At 40.9% G+C, this 21827-nt stretch overlaps 1 protein-coding gene across 2 annotated transcripts; it reads left to right on the top strand.

Moving 5' to 3' along the window:
- Positions 1-8238: 8238 nt before the first annotated feature.
- On the top strand, positions 8239-21578 carry cp110 (centriolar coiled-coil protein 110). 2 transcript variants are annotated; one of them, XM_083765950.1, is made up of 10 exons: positions 8239-8701; positions 9064-9189; positions 10330-12931; positions 13554-13636; positions 16037-16156; positions 17268-17417; positions 17527-17607; positions 17699-17815; positions 18771-18853; positions 20677-21578. In XM_083765950.1, exons 1-10 carry the CDS (start codon positions 8549-8551, stop codon positions 20822-20824), a joined length of 3663 nt encoding a protein of 1220 aa, XP_083622076.1. In that variant the 5' UTR covers positions 8239-8548; the 3' UTR covers positions 20825-21578. The 2 variants fall into 2 exon arrangements, with proteins under 2 accessions (XP_083622076.1, XP_083622077.1); XM_083765951.1 differs by lacking the exon at positions 9064-9189.
- The last annotated feature ends 249 nt before the right edge of the window (positions 21579-21827 follow it).

Here is a 21827-nt window from a genome sequence, read left to right as displayed (position 1 = left end):
AGGAGGCAGATGGTTGGAAGTTGGTGGTTGGGCGTGGTGGGGATAGGGGGACGGGGCGCCGTTGCCTCTCTACGTCATCGTCTCTCCTCTATGTGCACTAATCTACAAAAGAGAGAGAGACAGGTGCAAGCTAATCAACCCCTCCTCAGCCATGTTGGCTGAGACCTGTCACCTCCCAGTACAGATATAGGAAAGGAAGGAAGTAGAGGAAGCTTCTTAGACTATGACGCAGTCCTTTGGTCAGTGCATGATCATTGAGCACAGGACAAATAGACAGGGTTCCTAGATGTTTTGTTTTCTAGGACTGGATTTATTTTATTTTATTTTAAATGTATATATATATATATATATATATATATATATATATATATAAACAATGCCAAAATTGTCAAGACTACTGGTAGATCTGTATGTAGAAGTAGATGATTAAGTAATTCAACTCTCTCTCCATGTTTGACACACCACTTTAAAAGTGTTAGTTTGTCCAAACCAAGGTGCGGTACACTGAAATCACATGAGAAAAACTATATATGTTCTTTTGGGAGATAATTTGTTATTGATTAGTCATGGAGTCTTGGGATTTTAAGTTACAAATAAGATGTAGGAACCCTGGTTTTATGTTTCCAAAAGGAGAGAGGTTTCAGGTGACACAAATTTCACTGTCTGCAAAGAAGGAAGAAGATTCCTTATAGTGCTCCACCAAGCAAAGAAAAACTGAACATTTTGAGAAAAATACTGTAGGAAAAAATATATCTTACTCAACGGTGGTAACTGTACTGTATTTCTACTGTTTTGTACTGTGTTGTCATTCACATGAGGTCCGAAGTGTATTCTCTGTGTGTGAATTGTTATGTATCAGGAATTCTGTGAAATTCTGTGGTGTGGTTTGTTTTGGTATTGCTATATTTAGTTGTCTTTTTCTACAGTATCTCACCTTTAACTCTTCACCCCCCCCTTCTTTCTCTCTATATTATTTTCAACCCCAACAGACTATTAAATGTATTCTACCTCTGCAGAAAGAGGAAACGATAGCAATTGATACTACTCAAAACGTTCACCACGGGATGGCACTTTTATCTGAAAGCAAGTTGACATTAGTTCATGGCACTTGTATTAGTATGAATATACTCTGGAAAGGATGTGTTGGTCTATTATGATATGTACTGAGAGAGAAAACAAGAAGAACTTCTGGAGAGATGTTTGAGATTCAACCCAGGTGTCTGTTGACATAATGCTTACAGACCTGTGCTTAGTGGAATGCACTGACCAATCAGGAATCAGGTTGTGAGTCTTGTGACGGCAATTCATCGACAACTATCGCTGTGTAGTGTTGTGAGAGCCGTGTAGTACATGTACAGTACTGTAGATATCAGGATAATAATAACACCCATTTATGTGACTTTGGCGTTTCTCCAGTCATCGACCACTGAAGAAGACACTTAGGCCTGCATTTAAAATGTTTTGAAGAACAGGGCTTTTTCCTCTTCTGTTACAAGCTACTTTGTGGCAAGGCAATGTAATCAGATTTTCAGTTGGAAATGGGTTCATGTTGCTTAACTTGCTACTTGCTTTCTGAATTATTGATTTAGTTCACTGGTGAATTTTATTGGCTAATGGTTCAGAAATGTAGGTTACATCGTTACATTTTATTTTATTTATTTAAACATGGAACCTAGTGGTTAGCCACTGGCTTTCCCCTGGTCTTTAACCGCTGAGCTCACTTGTGTAAATGTCAGTAATTTCAATATTAATGATTTTGAAAATATTTGACTGAGTTCCCAGTCACACAAATGGATGTCATTTACTCATGAGATTTTAACATGAATCCAGTATTATAATATAAGTGGTGTTATACCCAAAAGGATCTTTGTCTATGTATGGTAGGGTCTGGACTTTTATAAAGACACTCTTATCTTTGCATTGTTTATAAAAAGAAAACCCTTTGGGGAAAAAAGGTGTAACAAAAATTGTTTGATATCTCTCTCTCTATTTTGCAATTGTACCAAAAGTGGCTTAACTATTGAAGTCAATAGCTTTGTTTTTCTCTAGTAACTAGGCACGTGTGTGTAACCGTGGGCTAGCGTGTGATGTGCCGTGTTGGTATGTAAACGAGGTGTAACTGTATTGTTCACTATTTCATGGATGTGATGTTTGATCCCGTTTGATTTTGGACCAGAGCAGGTGATGAAACCATTGGTAATTGGACTCATCATGTATTCATAGAAAGCTCAGTTCTCTCAGCATTTAGCACTATAGTAGTGGCACAGATCTTAATTAAATAATTACCTTTAAATCTAAAGTCACTAATAATGATTTATAAGGCATCGTAAACTTATTTTATTAGATATCCATATCTCTGATCAGAGCATTGGCTCCTGCACTGCAGCATTTCATTCTGATATGACCAGGTATTAATTAAAGAAATCGGGATGAATAACTTTGTGAAGCCTGAGGATCTTGTGAGTTCAGGTAAACTGCAGGGTTGTGTAGCTGGGTAGAAGAATACCCACATATAAGGCCTCTGGCTGCATCATCTCTGCTCTTCCAGTAAGTTATTTTTGTGCTGTGTGTTTTAGATAACATTTAGTTTCTTCTGTGTATGTTTTCTATTGCTATGTATGTATATTTAATGCTGGTCGTATTTGTTTTTATTTATTTGCTTTTGTACTGTTCCGTAAATTACAGGAAAATGAAACCATTGTGTAACTGTCCGTGCTGTTTTTTATAAAATAGAAGAAGCAAAGGGTGGTTCATCAGTCATAGAATGAGCTTCATATCATTCATGAAGTTCAATCACCTCAATCACATTCTGCAACCTAAGAGGAGTGTGACTTCAAAAGAATGGTTTGTTGTAATAGAATCTACAAAGATAAAACAAACAGTACTCAGCTTCCCAAATTTGACTGGAGCTGCTACAGTACTTTTTGTTCATAAGAAATGTGTGGTTCGTCAGCCTACTGCTGTGCAGTTATTGAAAACAGTAGGGTATTTCTTAAGTTGTACCTCATAACAGCATCAAACTCATCCAGGTAGCAGGGACAAAAGCAGGGACAATGGGAGGTGGGGGGTAAGGAAAATGTTAATATACCACAAGTCTGTACTGATAAGTGATAACCAATTGCAGGTCCAATCAAGCATGAAACTAGAGAGCTACAAATGTCAAGTGGAAATGTCTCAAACCTTTCCTCCTGTCTCTCAATACATACCTGGCATTTAGCTGTGAGGAAACGCATTGGCACCACTTGCGCACATACATAAACACAATGTGTGTGTGTGTGTGTGTGTGTGTGTGTGTGTATATATAACATTTATTTTATTTTTTCCCTATCTAGGCTGCACAGAGCGCCTTTCTCTGATTGGTGGTCTGTGAAATTGCTCTGATGGAAGTTTTCCATGTAATCTCATACGAGCTTTATTGTCTCTCGCTTTCTGTGTTTTTTTGTTTGTTTGTTTTTGTTTTTTACATTTGCTTTCTAATTATGTTATTGTTCCGTCATTTGACTGGCAAGTTCTGCGGTATGGGGTTATATGTGATTAAAACAAAATCTTTAAAAAAGCTAACAAAAGAAAACATGGCTTTGGAAGGTACACAAACATGAAACAATGACGTGCTTGTCACACATGAATGACATGATGTGCCACCGTTCAGTTGCACCAATGTTATTGCTTAGTTTGAGATTATTATTATTTATTTGTTTACCCTTCCCCTGTTGTCTAGCAAGGATGACTAGTGAGTGAATACAGTATGTGTGTTGACTTCCTCTAATTATGCAAACTGTGTAGGGCCTCTGAAGGGGCAAAGTTAGAACACATGTACAGTACTCCATACAGGAGAAGTGATACTATAGATGTTGTCTGATGTTGTCGTCATCATTATAACTGCAGGTACAGTGAGAAGTGACGAGGTCAGTAGCTTTTTATACAGAGTATTATCTTTGGTTATCAAATGTCAGTTTATCTCCGCCTTTAAATGTGGAATATTGTGGAGGGACTTCCCTTACGTTTTCTAGTGTCGCAAATAGGGTTGGATTAAAAATGGAGAGACTCAATAATACTGTACTACTTTTTAATCCCCTGTTTTGAGTTGGGGAGAAGATTGGCTTTCATGTTTGACTCCCAGTCAACCCATAAGATTCCCATGGTTTTGTTCTTCCATGCTAAGATTTACTAACATGGTTTATTTCTGCATGTGATGGAAAGGGTTTCAACCCTGATTCCTCTATTCTGCAGACAGGATTCAGTGTGTAGTCATACTGTAGGTGCTACTGTATATCCATCAAAGGCCTGCTTTCTCTCACTGTCCACAGTACAGTAGGTGAATGATCACAGAAGTGTCTGTTATCCCATTCTGACCTGAGATCAGATTTAAAAAATGTCTATTACATCCTGACAGTTTAATTATTAACCCATTCTGACCTGAGATCAGATTTAAAAAATGTCAGTCGTTCTGAGATTTTTCAAAAATAGCAGACCTACAAGCTCGTAGCGCGCCACTCGGTGGCGCGCTATGAGCTTGTAGATCTGCTATTTTTCAATAGCTAAAGCATAATATGATGCCAACACCAAAATGGGTGCCCGTTCAGAATGGGTTATTATCTCTTAGCAGAAGTGGTCAACTGACAGTGATCAGTGGCATTCATGATTTATGTTTATCTGGAGTGGTTGGAGTCTTGAAAGCCTTTCCTTTTTTAGATGTGTATTGGACAAAATGACTGTCTAATACATTGGGTCAGTCATTTTGTCCGGTAGTCATGATACGTACAGACTAATACTATTAGTCTGTACGTATCATGATTATCGTAATAGAGATTACTCACTCATGCCCTCAGTATGAAAAGCTATTTTCATCATAAATCCTTTTGGCAACTTGTAAAGCGCCTAGCTGTTCAGAAATGATTTACAGTAGCTGGAAGGAGAGGTTAAGACATGCCTGATGATAGATCTTAAGTAATTTCCCACTCACTTTACACAAAAGTCCACGTTATAGGGACTGGTGTTAACTTTTCGACTACCTTGCCCTTCCCCAAACAATGTCTGGCAGTCTGCCTATTCTAGAAAACGCAAATCATTAACTCCTTATCTTGATGCTTGGCCAATCAGCCTCTAGTCATTGAGTTGTTTTTCTGTCTAGTGAATCACGCCACCAGATTCTAAAAGCCCTTTCACCCATCTCTAATGACGATCGATGAAAGTAAATGAACCGAGAGTTCCTTTGATCGTTTTTTGTTTGGTGTGTTCATCAATAACGCTGTTTATTTGTCTCCCTTCTCTGTCTTTCTGTACTCAACTCTCCCTTCACACGCAGGCACGCACAGTCTCTCTCTCTCTCTCTCTCTCTCACACACACACACACACACACACACACACACACACACACACACACACACACACACACACACACACACACACACCAACGCCCATGCACAGCCGCGCGCGCACACACACACACACACACACACACACACACACACACACACACACACACACACACACACACACACACACACACACACACACACACACACACACTCACACTCACATGCACACACACATACACACCCTGTAATGGAAGATATTAGTCAGCATTTAGGTGTCCGTGTCCTATCACAATTATTCATTCAGCTTTTTATTCTTTCCATATTTCTTTGCTTTTCATTCTTTTAATTTATTTTCCCTCCCCTTTTGGTAATAACTCCATCCACTCTCATCTCTTTCTGTTATACCCCCCACCAAACCACATGGCATCTAATGGTGAGCATGTGACAAGGTTCAGGTTGCTAATGGAGAGTTGGATATTTTTGTCTTTCTAAAGTATACAGTTAATGGTCAGTTAAAAGCTATAGAGAAGTAGTTTGTGTGGATCTGGCATATTCAAAAATGTGACCTTGTAATAAAAGATTCTGTGTTTTGTAATATTTCTGTATGGGGTGTAATAAGTTATTCTACCACACTACTTTATATTGGACAAAAATACTTAAAATGTGACAGTCTTTGTAAGTATTTATCATCAACTAAATTATTGTACTTTTTTCTGTTGCAATTTGTAGATATACGTAAGTGATGATGACAATGTTGGTAATCATACAATTAACTGTTTCATCACCAAGTCTGGCACATCTTTTAATTTATTGATGTATTGTATATACTGTATGTTTGTTGATAAACAGCTTACTTTATTTTGTATATGACCAATAAACCTGTTTTAAAACGGAGCTATAGTTCGTACTCTTGAGTGCAATACATAACTGATTGTTGAATGAAGTTGTTTAATTACATTGAAAATCAAGTGCTGAGCATTTTAAGATTAAGGACAACATATAGCCAATGGATAATAGATAAGTCAACATGTGTACTAATTTGTTACTGCATCAGACATTGATGCCTCTTTAAACACAAGGAATAAAGATCACAAGTGAGCTGGATGCAATCCTACCTGGAGGGGAGAGAACAGATGGTGGAGGTGAATGGAACACTGTCCCTCCCCCCTCCCAGTGAGCTGTGGTGTTCCACAAGGAAGCATACTAGGGCCTGTTCCTAATATAATATATTAGGAACAGGCCCTAGTATGCATGTAAACGACATGACATCAGCTTGTGACTGCAACTTGTTCCTGTTCGCAGATGACTCAGCACTGCTAATCTCGGACAGGAACAAACTGGAGGTTGAAAAGGCCCTCAGCTCTGAACTCGGTAGAATCTGCACCTGGCTCGCTGATAACAAACTATCTTTACACCTGAAAAACTGAATCCATTCTCTTTGGATCTAATAGTAATCTCAGCAAGGCAAATTACTTATTGGTTAGAGTGGGTGACAATGTTATCACACGTAAAGATGAAATTACCTACCTAGGTTTCATCCTTTCCGGTGATAAAACCTCCTGGTACCACAGCACCTCAAAGGCCCTTAAAACTAGGCTCCAGACTTCCCAAAACAAACTGGTCGGGCTCCTACTTGGCCTCACCCCCCGAACCCACCTCACCCCTGCCCACTTTGACAGGCTGGAATGGCTTAGGGTCGAAGACAGAGTACATATTTGATACACCACCAAGATACCCATGTACCTGTCTAGATACTTCGTTAAAGGACCACTTCACCACTTTTTAACCTATATCTTCATATAATAGGTCGTAACTAATAATCATTAAAAAAATAATCTACTCTGTCTGATTCATAGGAGGGCTGTGGGCAGTTCAGAAACCGTCTTCCAGTGACATCATCGATGGGGAATACAAGCTAATAAAAACTGCAGGCTTTCTAGTACTGAAAAGTTGCAATCCGAAAATGGAAGCCATCGTTCTCACGATAATGAAAATCTAAACATTTTTGCAAAAACATCTTGTTTAAAAAATAATCTGCCTAATGATGATGTCACTGGAAGACGGTTTCTAAACTGCCCACAGCCCTCCTATGAGACACAAACTGAGTCGAAACAAATCGTGCCATTTTACCATGATTATTAGTGAGGACCTATTATATGAAGATAGTTTGAAAAGTGGTGAAGTGGTCCTTTAATGTTAACGAAGTCCACACCCACAACACCAGAGGGAGTGCAACGAACCATGTACTGTACAACCCAGATTCGGCACAAACAAGGGACTAAATTATTATTACATTTATTTATTTATTTATTATTATTAAATTATCTGCAAACTGTTAATACATATTTCAATCAATCAATCAATCAGTCAGTCAATCAATCAATCAATCAATCAATCAATCAATCAATCAATCAATCAATCAATCAATCAATCAATCAATCAATCAATCAATCAATCAATCAAACATAGCTCGAGGGACGGTGCCGCTGGCTTTAGGTGGAAAGTCTGGTGACGCGGGGTTTAGTGCCGCTATTGGTTGACCGTTGCCAGGGAAACAAACAGCCAAAGGGTGGTAGTAGTAGTAGTAGTAGTGTTGTTGTTGTTAAAGTTAAAGTTAAAGTTCGCGCCAGGGGCCAGCGCCCCGCGGGCTCCCCATGATTGGGCGCGTTCGGAAATAGCGCACTGAACGCACTGTGCAAACTAATAGGCGAGTGCGCTCCGGTGCGCTAATATTGTATTCATAGGCGACCATTTCCAAGGGTGCGCTCGTTTTCTACTACGCGCCGAGTTGCCGTTGCCACGGTTGCCATGAACGCCTCACAGCGAACTAGCCAATGCCAGCTTGAGTGTCCATCCAGGCTATGGAATCTAGAATTTTGCTAACTGTCACACTCTCACATCACACAGGCGCGTAGTTGTAAACATTGGCGGCAGACGTACTGTGTTGGTAATGTAATAGGTATAATCTCTTAAATTAGACCATATATTTATATTATGCTATGATATTTGACCAGGCATCGCTGATTCATTATCGAATGTGTTGTTTCCCCGTTGCAGTAGTTTCATGAGTGCTCACTTGAGTCACTTAGCTTTTTTGTGGCCAGTTGTTGTTAGCTCTGTGTGGCTAGCTAACACTAACTAACACAAGAGTTTTCATATTGGCTATCAAGTGAAACCATTGCAGTAAACCCTGCACCGTGTTGAATTAGAAAACGGGTCGTCCTACCAGAATGGAAGATTATGAAGATTTTGTACAGCACCATCTCTCACAACTGAGACAATGTGAGGAAAACAGACCATCGAGAAGACCTGCTATGAGAAGTTGCAGTCGTCGGTCTCCTTCTCTTCTCAGCTTCTATGGTCAACCCATCCTTCCACCTTTGGTATGAAAGCAGCTAATTCATAATTACAGTTTGGTTTCTTTCTAGTTCCTAATGGTACCATACCAGCATAGAGGCTTGAAACACCAGCAGTCACAGTTGGTCCTAAATTCAATATCATTATAGACCCTGTTTGATGTGCTTAAACGTACTGAACACAGTTGTAGAAGAGTGTGATAAACAAATAATCTTAACATCATTCAGTATTATTCACCTAGCCCTGGTCCAGCACTTTGGTGAGACTCGCTATAAGCACTGGACCAGGGCTACTATTCAGTATTCACCCAGGGGGGACAAATTACTGTTGCTGAACAAACTCTGACTCACCACTGAAATCTTTTATGCTATGTATGTTATCTCAATAGCTGTCAGAGCAACAGAGAGAGGAGGTGCACAGAATTAGAGAGGCATTACAAAGGACCACTGACCAGAGAAAATCAAGAGCTCACGCAAGGGTGACCTATGTAGAAAACATTCTAAACAGTGTTCAGGTATGTCACCGTCAGTCATGACTCTTCATCTGCCCGTTGGGTGCTCAGTTAACGTATTACAACTGAGAAAGCATATGCGTTAGGGTTGGGTGACGGTGTGAATATATCACCATTATGCGTCACAACCTCCCAAAACAAACAAACAAACAAACAAACAAACAAACTAATTAGACTAATTCTCGGCCTGAGGCCCATGACCCACCTCTTTTTAACCTAGGTTGGCTCTGTGTAGAAGACAAAGTTGTGATTGTGTAAAAATATGGCTTTGAGCTCAGTACCCGCATACCTAACTAATTACCTAAGAAATGTGAGGGACAGCCACAATAATAGAGGGAGCGAGAATCTTTTTTTATCAGATATTTGCTTCTCGGGATTCCTGGCTGGAACAAAATATTTTGAAATGCGGGGTCCGCAGGCAAATACATTTCCTGCAGACCATTTTGGCGGTCCTTGACATAAGAACGTTTGAGCACTACTGATGCAGAAACATACTGTACGTCTTTCAGAACTTTTATTAGGATTTAGCTTTAGAAGACATTTAGGATACAAAAATGTATCCTAATGTAAATAGAAATCTTCTAAGCATATATAGCTTGCTGCTTAGCAGAAATTGAAATAAAAGATTAAGCTCTAAAGATATTTTAAAGCATATTTTTGTGAACGGAAATGTCTGCTTCCTTACTCGGATTGGTGTAGTTCCAGACTATATAGCATTCAGAGATTGTGGAATAGTTGTCTGGCTACGCGAGACTCGACAGACGGATGGATACACAGAGATTCTGTGAATTTATACATATTGCATAGCAGATTTACCAGAGAAGATCTGAACGTTTCCCTTACAAAACAAACAGTTTTTATCCTACTAGTATGAATGTAACACGTCTGTGTGTAGTAGGTCTGTAATCCATGTAACTCGAGAACCGTTCGCACCACCGACTTCAAATTTGACACACACGTTCCACACCACCACAGAGAGTGCAACTTACATCGTAACCGACTCTCATTAAATACACCACCAGCTACAGTATGTTCATAAAGACATGATATTGATTTCAGCATTATTATTTATTGCTATGTTCCATTGGCATTTGTCAAATGAGGAAAATAACGTTGACATTTATTGTTATCATTTCCTTATAGGCTTTGCCGCTGAGGAAAGCACCTACAGTGGACAAGTTCTTTAATGAAGAACAGGGCCTTATCGAATCACAATCTTCACCTTTCCACATCAACACCAATGTGTCAATGTCTCAGAGTGATGATGTCATAGAGACCAATGACAGTTTGACGACTTTGCCAACATCTAGCCTAACATGTGATGGCATGGGTGTTGTGCATGTTCTTCCTGTGGCATCATCCTTATGTAGTGCCTTTTCCCCACATAACCTCACACCACATCAACATTACCAGGAAGACTGTTCTGTTGATCACAACAAAAATAAACTGGTGTCAAAACTAGCTGCAGAACCCCTAATTGATATAAGCCATCAATCAATCTCTTCAGGGTATGTGAATGAAGGAAGTACTACCAGCCATTCTGGTGGACTTGAGAGAAGGGGAGAGAGCCATGGGTTCAGTTGTGAGGAGGAAGCCAATGGCTTTTTTCTTCACAATACTTCAAACACAATCACCAATATGCAAGATATAATCAGCCACCCTCCCATAGATGGAGAAGACTTAGAGAGGTGTGCCGAGGTATCCTCCGTTTATGATCGTTTGCTAAAGGGTGTTTGCAGCATCTCACCTTTTCACGATTCTATCACACATGCTCACTCAGCAGAGTTTGCTTCATCACAAGTACGAAGTTCTCCAACAGGAGTGTCTAAAAGCACTCTCATGTTAAGTCCAAAGTTGAAGGACATTGCTCTGTTTACCCAAAAGAACAAAAACCAGGATGGAGATGAATGCCCAGTCACTTCAGTAAAAACAAGCTCTCCGTTAGATAGTCCAGAATCTTCAGAGACGTTCGTCACTCACTGCCCTTCAACTGCACACCAACCTCGGGTTCAACAAATGGAAATGGAACCACAGGATGACCAAGTCAGTAAAGCAGAAACAACATCTCCAGAGGAACCCTGCCCTCCGAGCCTCCAGGTCCTGCTGAAGATATCTCAGGAGTATCGGCGGTGTCAGCGGATGCTAAGGAACCAGGCCAAGAATACCAAAACCCAGGAGAGATCCCAACAAGTGAGAAAAGGCGAGGAGAGAGATAGCCTCTCTGATAAGGAGAATGATGAGTTCCCCCACAAAGGAGCATTGGCCACAGAGGGAATACAAATAAGAGAGAAAGGGGGGAATAAGGGAAACCAAGTAAATGTTTCCTCATCACTAAAAACCTCACCAAAAGGCAAAGTAGGGGTTGTAACAGAATCTCAGGAACTAAGTGCAACATTTAAATTAGGCAATGTGCACTTGATTGGAGTTGAAGACACTGAGGTATTGAGTGGAGCACAGGAAGATGACACCTCTGGAAATACTCAGCTCCACTGCAGAGCTGAACAACCATGCAACACCTTCAGCATATCTACTGATAATGGTGTTGGAAAGTTTCAGACTGTCCCCATCCTTCAGTTCTGTATGAGTCCAGTTCACTGTAAAAGTAAAGCCCAAGTTGAAAGAGCGATTCATGAAACCACTGTTCCAAAGACAAAACCCCCAGCCTCTACAAGCCATAATGTAAATGATAATACTGAGCTGAAAGTAATTTTGGGACAGGAAAACTATGAAGCATTGGCACCTCCAACTTCTTCCATCTTGTATTTAGCAGAGGAAGGTGATGTAGAGCGAATGTTGTCATCCAGGAGAAGTTCAGATCGGGCACAGCAGATCGATCAGCTCGAGTTTAACCTCTCCAGCCTTAAACTGCTGATCACAGATCTGGAGGCCACGATTACAGAGAACATGGAGAACGGGTGTCAGATTCAAAATGGCAATTTTCTGGGTCACTTCATTGGTAAAGACATGGCGAACATTAACAAAGGCCAACTTGTTCGGGTTGGACAAAGTGATTATGACAGAAACTGTCAAGAGGAGAGGGATGGTGAGTGGCAAAGAAGACCATTAAAAGAGTTTAAACACAAAGATATGGAGCCTGAATCAAGCCCCAATGTAAGATGGCAAGAGACATTGAATGAGGGAGGGGGAAAGCTAATGAAGATCACAGCTACACAGAAACTGGAAGTCAGAGGAGAAGAACCTGCATCTGACCTGGCCCCTTGTAGAGTCCAGTTGTCTGATAGAGTACCGCTAGCTACCGACCTTTGCATGATCAGTTTTAGAAAGCACGAGACCTTCAAAAAACAGCAGCCATGCATCACCTCAAGGGCACAGAGGATGCATGTTCCTGATGTGTTCCGAAAGGTGCCTTCTGAAATCGAGGTTTCACATACAGGCTCAGTGCTACTGGACACCAGTAACCAGCAAATGGAAAGGAAAAGTGAGATGATGGTAGTACTAGAGGGGGAGGAATCATCTCACTCCTTGTCCCTCAACCAATCATACGATGTGGACACACCCTCCGGGCTTTGGTTGCAGCTGGGGTCTGGATCAGACTCACGATCAAAAGGTCACAATGTTCAAGGTAAGAATTTGACCCCAGACAGCGGAGGGGAAGGTCATGGAGGGATATCCAAGGCCAAACGGAGGCTCCTCATGCATGCGACAGAGGGAAGTGAGGACAGACCTAGAGATGGAAGCAGAGGAGCAGTATCTATTGTAAGAGCTCACTCCAGCACCTCTAAAGGTAGGACTGACTATGAGTATGTGCAAAATAACATTCAAAATAATATAGAAGATAAACAAACTACAGCTGATGATGAATCACAAGAGGTATTCTCAAATGACATGCAGTCAAACTGCTGGTTTGCAGAATACTACTTGATATATTTACAAAATAAATGATTGTCCACTCCTCAACCATAGCAAATCCAAACAGCATTTTGTTTTGCCTTGGTTTACTGTTTCCGGTATTATATTTTATTTGCTGACTGCTGAGCATTACATTGAGAGATGAGATGAGATGAGATATACTTTATTAATCCCTGAGGGGAAATTGAAGTGTTACAACAGCATAAAGTGCATAGAAACAAAAAAGCTAAAAACTACTGGACAGACAGAGCAACACAGAACAGACACAAATGACATATCACACAAGACCAGACAACCAAGGACCATATGCCATTGTCCAGGAACACCAGTATTATATCACATGTCCAGTTTTAATCAAAATCCATTTGTTGTCAATATTAAATTGCATCCGTAGTCGATCTTTCTACCAATATAAAGACTGCTGCTATTCTTGATAATTTTCTTGTGCCAAATCTGCCAATAATTTGTTTTCTCAAAATCTGTGCGGTGGCATGAAGGCCACAGTGGTCAAGAGGATGAGCAGCAGCTCAAACCAGCCTACGAAACACATGACCAGAGGAAACAGCTAGAGCTGCTACAGGTGAGATGTAATAAAACAATAGTGATAAATAATTACTCAATAACAGAAACCTTGCTAAATTAGTGTGAAATGTCACAACATTTTTAACAAATGCAAGGTGTAACCTTGACATGCACTTTAATATTTATACTTCCTCTGCCACCTTTTGCATAACACAGATACCCCATTATGTAAATGTGGTATATTTATATGTATATTATATTTGTGGACTCCATCCAAGGTCAGTAATAATAAAAACGCTTCTTGACCTTTTAACAGAGAAGATGATCTCAATTTAAGAACTTCCCAACTGATGATATTATTTTGACTGCAAATAGTGCCAGACCTTTGTAAAACACTGGCACTGCTGCCACGCACGCACAGAAACACATTTCCCCTACCTGTTATAGTGGGATTTTAGAGACCTGTGTGTGGAAAGACTACAGAAATGTGCTCATTATAACAGGACCTTCAAACTCTCCCCAGTAAAGAAGCCCAGGGATTCTACCATAAATGTTTCATTGCATCTCTAAGAGGCGAGCTGGCATCGTGGTCTTGTGTCTGTTCCTGTGTGTTTTCCCAAGGACACCCACTGTTCATTTGGCACCCAATCTTTGTTTCTTCCCGTGTGAGCACAGCACGTGTGTTGGCGCTTGTGTGTGTTTGTTCTTGGGCAGTGTCCTTGTCCTATTAATTACAGTCTCTTGTTTAATTTATGTGTCTCTAACAACAATATAATTAACATAGTACAGCGGCTAACAGCCATATTGTGAGAGAACCTTTCACTTGGTGATACAAGCGTGAAATTTGGCATGAACATGCCTCTGGGTCACCTCTTTAACTTTTTTAACCGAGCCAGCGAAAAATCCAATATGGCGGTCATACGGACTCGAGACCGGGCACTGCACTCCCTGTGGGTGTGTGGAACGTGTGTGTCGAATTTGAAGTCGGTGGGGCGAACGGTTCTTTATATTTATTTTTTAGTTTTTTGTCATTATTTTTAGTTTTCATACTGAAAATGGTAGCATGCTAATGCTACCATTTTCTAATGCTAATTAGCATGTTAGCATTATCATGTTAGCATGCTATGTTAGCATGCTAGCATATTACCATGTTAGCATTATTATGTTAGCATTAGCATGCTACCATGTTAGCATTAGCATGCTACCATTTTCAGTATGAAAACTAAAAATAACAAAAAAATAATATAAAGAATATATAAAAAAAAAAAAAAAAAAAAACATCTATCTATAATGGTGAAATTTGTCCTAAAATTTGTAAGAAATGTAGACATAGGCTAACAATTAGATGTGGCGGCCATCTTGAAATAGCACCGCCATATTGGATTCTTGGATGGCTCGGTTAAAAAAGTTAAAGAGTTGACCCAAAGGAAGGTTCATTACAAATGTCACGCTTGTATCACCAAGCGAACAACCGTTCCAATTATCTGCTATATTGCACGAATTTTGTGTGCGTGTGTACATCTGTAATCCACGTAACCCGAGAACCGTTCGCCCCACCGACTTAAAATTCGACACACACGTTCCACACACCCATAGGGAGTGCAGTGCCCGGTCTCGAGTCGGCCGCACCCATGGTTGTCCAGAACCGCCACAAAAGGCCTTTTTTATTTGGCGGCCATCTTGAAAAATGACCGCCATATTGGATTTTTTGTTGGCTCGGTTAAAAAAGTTAAAGAGGTGACCCAGAGGCATGTTCATGCCAAATTTCACGCTTGTATCACCAAGTGAAAGATCGTTCCTATTATCTGCTGTACTAACATAAGCTGTTTAATAATAGGACCTTTGTCATTTTTCTTTGCTGCCTGGCCTGCTCCATCTTGGGCAATGTGGCGAGGGTAAAAGGATGGACTGTTTGGAAGGGTAGAGGGGATGAGTGGAGTGAGAGAACAGACACAGAAAAGCAAACGATAATTTTGTTTAATTCATGAGCGTCGGTGGTTAAGTGCCAACTCGTCCCTCTATGCTCCACCACTAATGCCCCCCCTCTTTGTCTCCATGGTGTTCAGTCGTTTTCTGTCTTTCTTCGTTCTCCCCTTCCTCCATCCATCTCTCGTCTCATCCCCTTGCATCTGTGCCCCATCTCTCCTCCTCCTGTCTCTCTCTCCACCCTCAATTAATTTCTTCCTCCTGCCTCATTTGCCATCCTTTCCAATTCAGTATTTCCCAATGTCTCCCTCTCTCATCCCCATGGGTGTGTACTACAGTGTGTGCACGCACCACACACTCATGCACCCTCTTTTCTTTCATTTCTCCACCCTTAACGCCCTAGTGCTCTCTTTTTTCCCCTTTTTTCCCACTAGATCTTGCCATCGTGCTCTCCCTCTCCCTTCCCTCATCTCTTTCTTGCCTCTTCACGTTTTTCTGATCAACCCACAACCCTCCTCCCTCTCTCTCTCAGGCTTTGGCGGTGCGTTACCATCTCCTCCAGAGCGTGTCCTTCCCCTGCCCTCTCTCCAGCTCCCGTCTGGGGGACGTCTCCATCTCACCCTCCCTTCTCTCCAGCACCTTCTCTTCCCAGGTAAAGTTTGCCATGTTCACTTACTATTGTTGTAAGTTTGTTTTACCTTCCCTTCTCATTGAACATATGCCTTGAGTAATATTTTTATTACTCATTCTTTACTACCTGTATATATCCACCAATGTAGTATAATCACATCTTACTTGCTATAGCAGAGAACGGTCACACATTCGGGATAAGTTAGGGATTCAGTAAGGGTCAAGGACATTTCGACACTAACCCATGGGGAGCTGGGGTTCGAACCGCCATTTCCCAAGCGGCCATTTTCTGAGCCACTGCCGGATAGTTCTTAAATAAAGCCTCGCACATCTTAATGTGGTACTAGGTTCAGGAGAAAAATGGTTCACTTCAGTTAACTTTGCTAAATCATTGTGTCTGATGAGCCGGTTGATGCCTTCCTCCGCCGTCGGTGTGTGAATGTGTGTTTGAATGGATGAATGTAATGCATGAATAAAAGTGGTATAAATGCACCGTTTACCTAGTATCTTGCTATCGATACTAACTCAAGTTTGTACAGGAAGACCATGCTGTTATTTGACTCGGCAATAAGCAATAAGCTGGTGCACTCGGCCAAAAGGTACTCTGTGTGGAGTTTAATGCAGGAGCTAGCAAACTCTTGTCATCAGTACTGAGATTCCCAAGTATTGTGAGACAAAACCATCATCTGATGTGGGTGTGTCAGCAATATCCCACTGATTATGTGTAAAGACAGCGATATCCAACTGGCAAGCTGGAGAACCTTGTTGACTCAACTTGACTGGATGGGGGACACAAACTGTTTTCATTTGGTGTGTAATCTGTACCAAATCAGACTTACAATCCTTTGTATTGTGCTGCCTTTAATCAGCAAACTTGCTCTACTTTTTTTTTGTTTAATAAAATGTCTAGGCCTAACAGTTTGTCGTCAGTTAAATTGTGTTATTCCAACCTCTGTCATGTAACGCGTCAACGGCTGCAGTCGTATTACAACCTTTTACAATGACTGCCGACCACTAGGCACTAAAAGGATGCCCAACTTGAAAAAGACCTTGAAAATCCAGACGGGAAATGAATTGGTCGTCATTGATGGAATTGGTATTCTCCTCTCTTTCCCTGTTCTCATTACTCACAGCTCTCATCCCAGCAACCACCCCCCACCCCCCAGTCTCCCAGTTCTGTACCAGACTGCTACCGCCCCCTGGTGTTGGCAGCAGTTAAAGGGTTCCTGACTCGCCGGCTTCTGAAAACTGAGAGAGTGGCGCAGCTGCTGCGCACCATCAAGGTGAGCTGAGACAGCAATGTCATGTCTGCCTATGGCAGTACTCCCACTTTTCAGGCCTCAATAAAAGTGTGTGTGTGTGTGTGTGTGTGTGTGTGTGTGTGTGTGTCAGGACACTAGACAGTTCCTGTTGACCTTCCAGCCACAGACTAGCAGACAAGACATTTTGCTTCTTGAGAGAGTCACAGTGCAGGTACTGTATAAGCACATTTCTGAGTATTTCGGTTGACGCTCTCATTGTGAGGATTAATTTAAGTCTCCCCCTTTGCTCTGTTCTGCTTCAGCTGCGCTCTGCACATTACGAGCTCTATGACATATTCTTCAGCCTGTCTGCCAGGGAGAGGATGCAGCTCATCAGCTGGGACAGGGAGCTGGTCGGAGAGAGGGAGCGGCGACGACAGGTAGCCCTTTTTTTCAATATCTCAGTTACTTTTAAGTGCTGTGTCTGTATGGGATTCCCTGAAAACCAGGTGATTCACACAGGGACAACCCTGTGTTGTCGTGTGTCGTACGCGCTTTATTTTCTGCTCACATTGGGTTGTCTGTCTTGTCAAGCTATGCTAGCAGAACTGGTGACTTAAAAGGTTTATTAACCTAATTCCTCATGTGAAATTGTAACTTCAAACAGAGATGAGAGCGTCCATAGATGAATAGATAGAGAGCATGCCTGTGAAGTAGAAGTTCCCAGGTCCGAATCCCAGCCCTGGCAATATTTCCTGAGCAAGACAATAACTAACTTCTCCCTCCTGTTCCCCTCTGTGGACAGCTCTCAGATGTGTGAAGCTGAAAACTGAATTTTCCCCACCGGATCAAATATGTCTAATTATTATTTATTTAGTTTCTTTCAGTTTACAAAGATAACACTTAGGTTTTTGTGCCTTCTCCTTGTAATGTTAACGGTCATCAGAGAAAACATTAGCATAATATAGTAGATATGTTGAATGTGTTCTTCCAAGGCCTACTGGGGAGTGCGTGCAAAGTTTCACACCAATCTGTCCAGCGGTGCCCGAGACTGACAGACACACTGAAACACAATCCCTGTCCCTGGCCGCTCTGGCATGGCGAAGTTAATGAATTAACAAGAATAAAAGACTTGCTGGCCATCCTGATCCCAAATGTCATTCACTAAAGAAGGCTTAGTGATGGAATAGATTTTTCACTAGCTTGTTCCTGCTGTTGCTGAAGTACTATATTTCCTCTATTGATGTACTGCATTCATTTGTTTATGGATGCTTGTGTGTGTATTTGTAGTTGTTTGTGTGGTAAACTACTGGACTGGGTACATGTAAAGTGGCCAATAACAACATTATGCAATTGTTTATATGGTTGTGTGCAACTGTGCATGTGTGTTTTTAGAGTGGAGACGCAGTCAGTGCCAAGGGAAAGACTTCTTTGTCTCCTGCTACGCAAAAATCCTTGGAGAGGAAGAGGGGAGTGATGTGAGTATTAAAATCCCTTCTTTTAGGTCTAGTGATGAAAGCTGTTGACAGATAATAATCTGAGTGAGGCTATTCAAATAGCCAAAAAGACCAGATACCTCAACCTTATAAATCTTCACTGGAAAAGTGAGAACCCAAAGTATCAAAAACCCAAAAGAGGAACTCTAGTGAAACTTAGAGTAGTGCAAAAGACCTGTTCTTAAAGTAGTTCTCTTTAGTTAGTTTTTCTTCAGATCCAGAGCATGTACAAATGTAAAGAATAGCGGAGAGAGAATTCTCCTAAGTGCTCTGAATAAAAGTCACATCATTTTGCACAAACATATATACTGAAAAACATGTCATAGGTTCAGAATTCAGCTGTCACATTTCAATAGGTGGAAAGGTCCCATCAGAGTAAGGTGTCATCAAGCTGTCATGGGCGTCCGATCGCCTGAATCCTGTTTTTGACTTTAATCACGTTCTGTGATTAGGATTCTGTTGATGACTCTTTATCTCATGGGGTGAGAGTGTATGTTTAGCCTCATCTTTAAGACAACAGTTGTTGTCATGTTGTTGTCCATTTCATCTTATTTCCCTTTGGTACAACGGACAATCTGGAGTGGGTGACAGCTGATAGTGGAATTAATACACACGCATATATTGATATGACATCACTGGGTGACAGGGCAGTCCTGTGCACCAGATACAAGAAGATTTACAAGGTCTTTTTTAACATAGTAATAAGATGTGAACATAAAATATGAAGCAATAAATCATAATTAATAAAATACCCATCAGCTGTCACACAAGATTTTAACTCGGCAGCCACTCATTCACTGTGCCACTCATTCACTGTGAACGTATGATCGTCATTTTCTAGGAATAAAGTTCAGTTCTTTAAACCACACTATTTCGTTTGATTATGTGATGTCATAGTTACTATTGCAGGTTGCGGTTTTTTGGGCTTGTTTCTAAAGTGTAGTTGCTTATTCTTTATTTGTATAAAACAAAAGATATTTTGGAAAATATGAAAGCTGACACCAACGCATTGTGAGCTTGTAGATCTGCTATTCTCAAGTAGCTGCCGATGTGATCGTATTGAACTCATTGTATTATTTTCACTGGATGATTCCTCCATTGTTGCAGTCCAGTGTGTCTGTCCACTCGTCTCAGTCGGACTGAAGGACTTTTTCTCTCCGCCTACCTATTCTCCAGCTGTTAAACACAGCAGTGTTTGTATTATTTGTGTTTTGCGAGTTCTTCCACTGCTGTGTTTCAAAACAAACACAATGGTAGGAGCGCACACCAAGAGTAGGGAGGTGCTGAGTCTGACCACGGGAGACAAACTTTATAACAGAAAGGAGAGGTCGCACAACGATGCCAAGAAATACTTTTTATTTACCAACGATTCGACAAGCTAGTTGCCTTCTTCAGGGTATAACAAGTAGGTTGGGTAGTTGACTTGATTAGTGCTGTACTGAGCCAGTAATAGCACACTGTCTTTTAGGAAGTGTACATAGGAAGGAGAGCGGGTTCTGGTGGGATCCAATCATAGGTCAATATGGCTGTTTACAGCACCAGTGTTAAAAGCATGCAATCACTAGATGACTACAAGGCACAAATACAGATTTTAACTAACCCTCCGGGGTCCTCTGGTTATTTTGACCCCCTTTTCAATTTTCAACATCAAGGAAAAGTAGTATGTTAAAATTCTTCACTTATTGTGCTTGGCTTATTTACTGTACTAAACATGGGATTAGAAAATGGTACATTTGCAACCGCTTCATGCAGGAGTCCCATTGTCTTCATCAGCAACTAACATTCATTTTGTCTCCCTCCCTCAGGATCCAGAAGAAGGCAACAGGGAGCCACAGCGTGGCTGTGAATAGGGCCAGACACAAGACTGAGCGGCCATCAGAATCCAAGCGAGGACAGTTCAAAGCAAACCCTCAGAGGGTCCCCAAGACCACTTATTCCTGTCGACCCAGATGAAGCTTCTCTCCCATATGTCTTAACATAACTACTTGTAGCATTGAGTTTCTTGGGGTTTGAAATATAATATTGACACATAAGGTGATGTCTGTATAATAAGAGAGGGATAGGACAACATAACATTGTTTTCGATGTGTTAACCAAAATGACCATGCTAACTGTCCATGCTAATTAAATAAAGTCACCTTTTTAAGCTATTGATACAGTAACAATCAAGTAGCCTAATTAACACTGAGTCAAACTCAAGTCAAGGTCGCAGCAGCACCATAGTATTGAATGTATTAAATATACACAACTGTGATTGATTGTCATCTGGATGCACTGATGTGAAAAACCTTATTGAAAGTAAAAAATGCTGAGGTAGCAAAACACTTAAGTGTAACTTAAGTGATGCTTAATTAATGCTGGATTTAAGACTGAACATCTGCATTCCACTTCAAATGTGAGTCCAGGGGAGAATGGGGTCAATACATTCCTGTTGCTACCAATTTACAAATAGTTGCTTTTTTATTTTGGTTTTTACAATTTTTTATTTTTTATACAATAATTGAGCCTAACATTAGACCTCTATCTGACATTTCCAGTGGGGTTTTATATTGTTCACTTCAAATCTTGTCATTTTTCACTAGTTAGGCTATCGTATACTTAATTTATGCCAGTATATGGGATAACAAAGCCGCCAAACTATATTTAACATTTGTATCATTTATACATTTTCTATTTATTTCTACGTGTTTTGTAATAAATGCTTGTGTTAAAACCCGGGGTTGTGTTTTTCATAAATACATCGGTACACTAACCACAACAAGGGACAATTATTTTCGCTCCTTTGCCACCAAAATGTGGAACGCCCTACCAACAGTCATTAATGTATGCAAATCCATTGACTCCTTCAAAACCGCTCTTAATTGGGGACCTACGGACGGCTGCAATTCGAAACTGGCCCCGTAAAACCTGAATCCCTCCACCCACCCCTTTTCCCCCTCACTTATCTTTTCTTTGG

Source organism: Protomyctophum parallelum (assembly GCF_964188405.1).
Source record: "Protomyctophum parallelum genome assembly, chromosome: 5".
Taxonomy (NCBI): Eukaryota; Metazoa; Chordata; class Actinopteri; order Myctophiformes; family Myctophidae; genus Protomyctophum; species Protomyctophum parallelum.
This window is presented reverse-complemented; position numbering and strand designations above follow the sequence as displayed.

Bases quoted from the DNA above. Each gene is read 5' to 3' on its own strand.
- cp110 (XM_083765950.1), top strand. From the start codon at position 8,549: ATGGAAGATTATGAAGATTTTGTACAGCACCATCTCTCACAACTGAGA. The intron at 8,702-9,063 runs GTATGAAAGCAG...TTATCTCAATAG, and splicing joins AACCCATCCTTCCACCTTTG to CTGTCAGAGCAACAGAGAGA. The intron at 18,854-20,676 runs GTGAGTATTAAA...TCCCTCCCTCAG, and splicing joins GAGAGGAAGAGGGGAGTGAT to GATCCAGAAGAAGGCAACAG.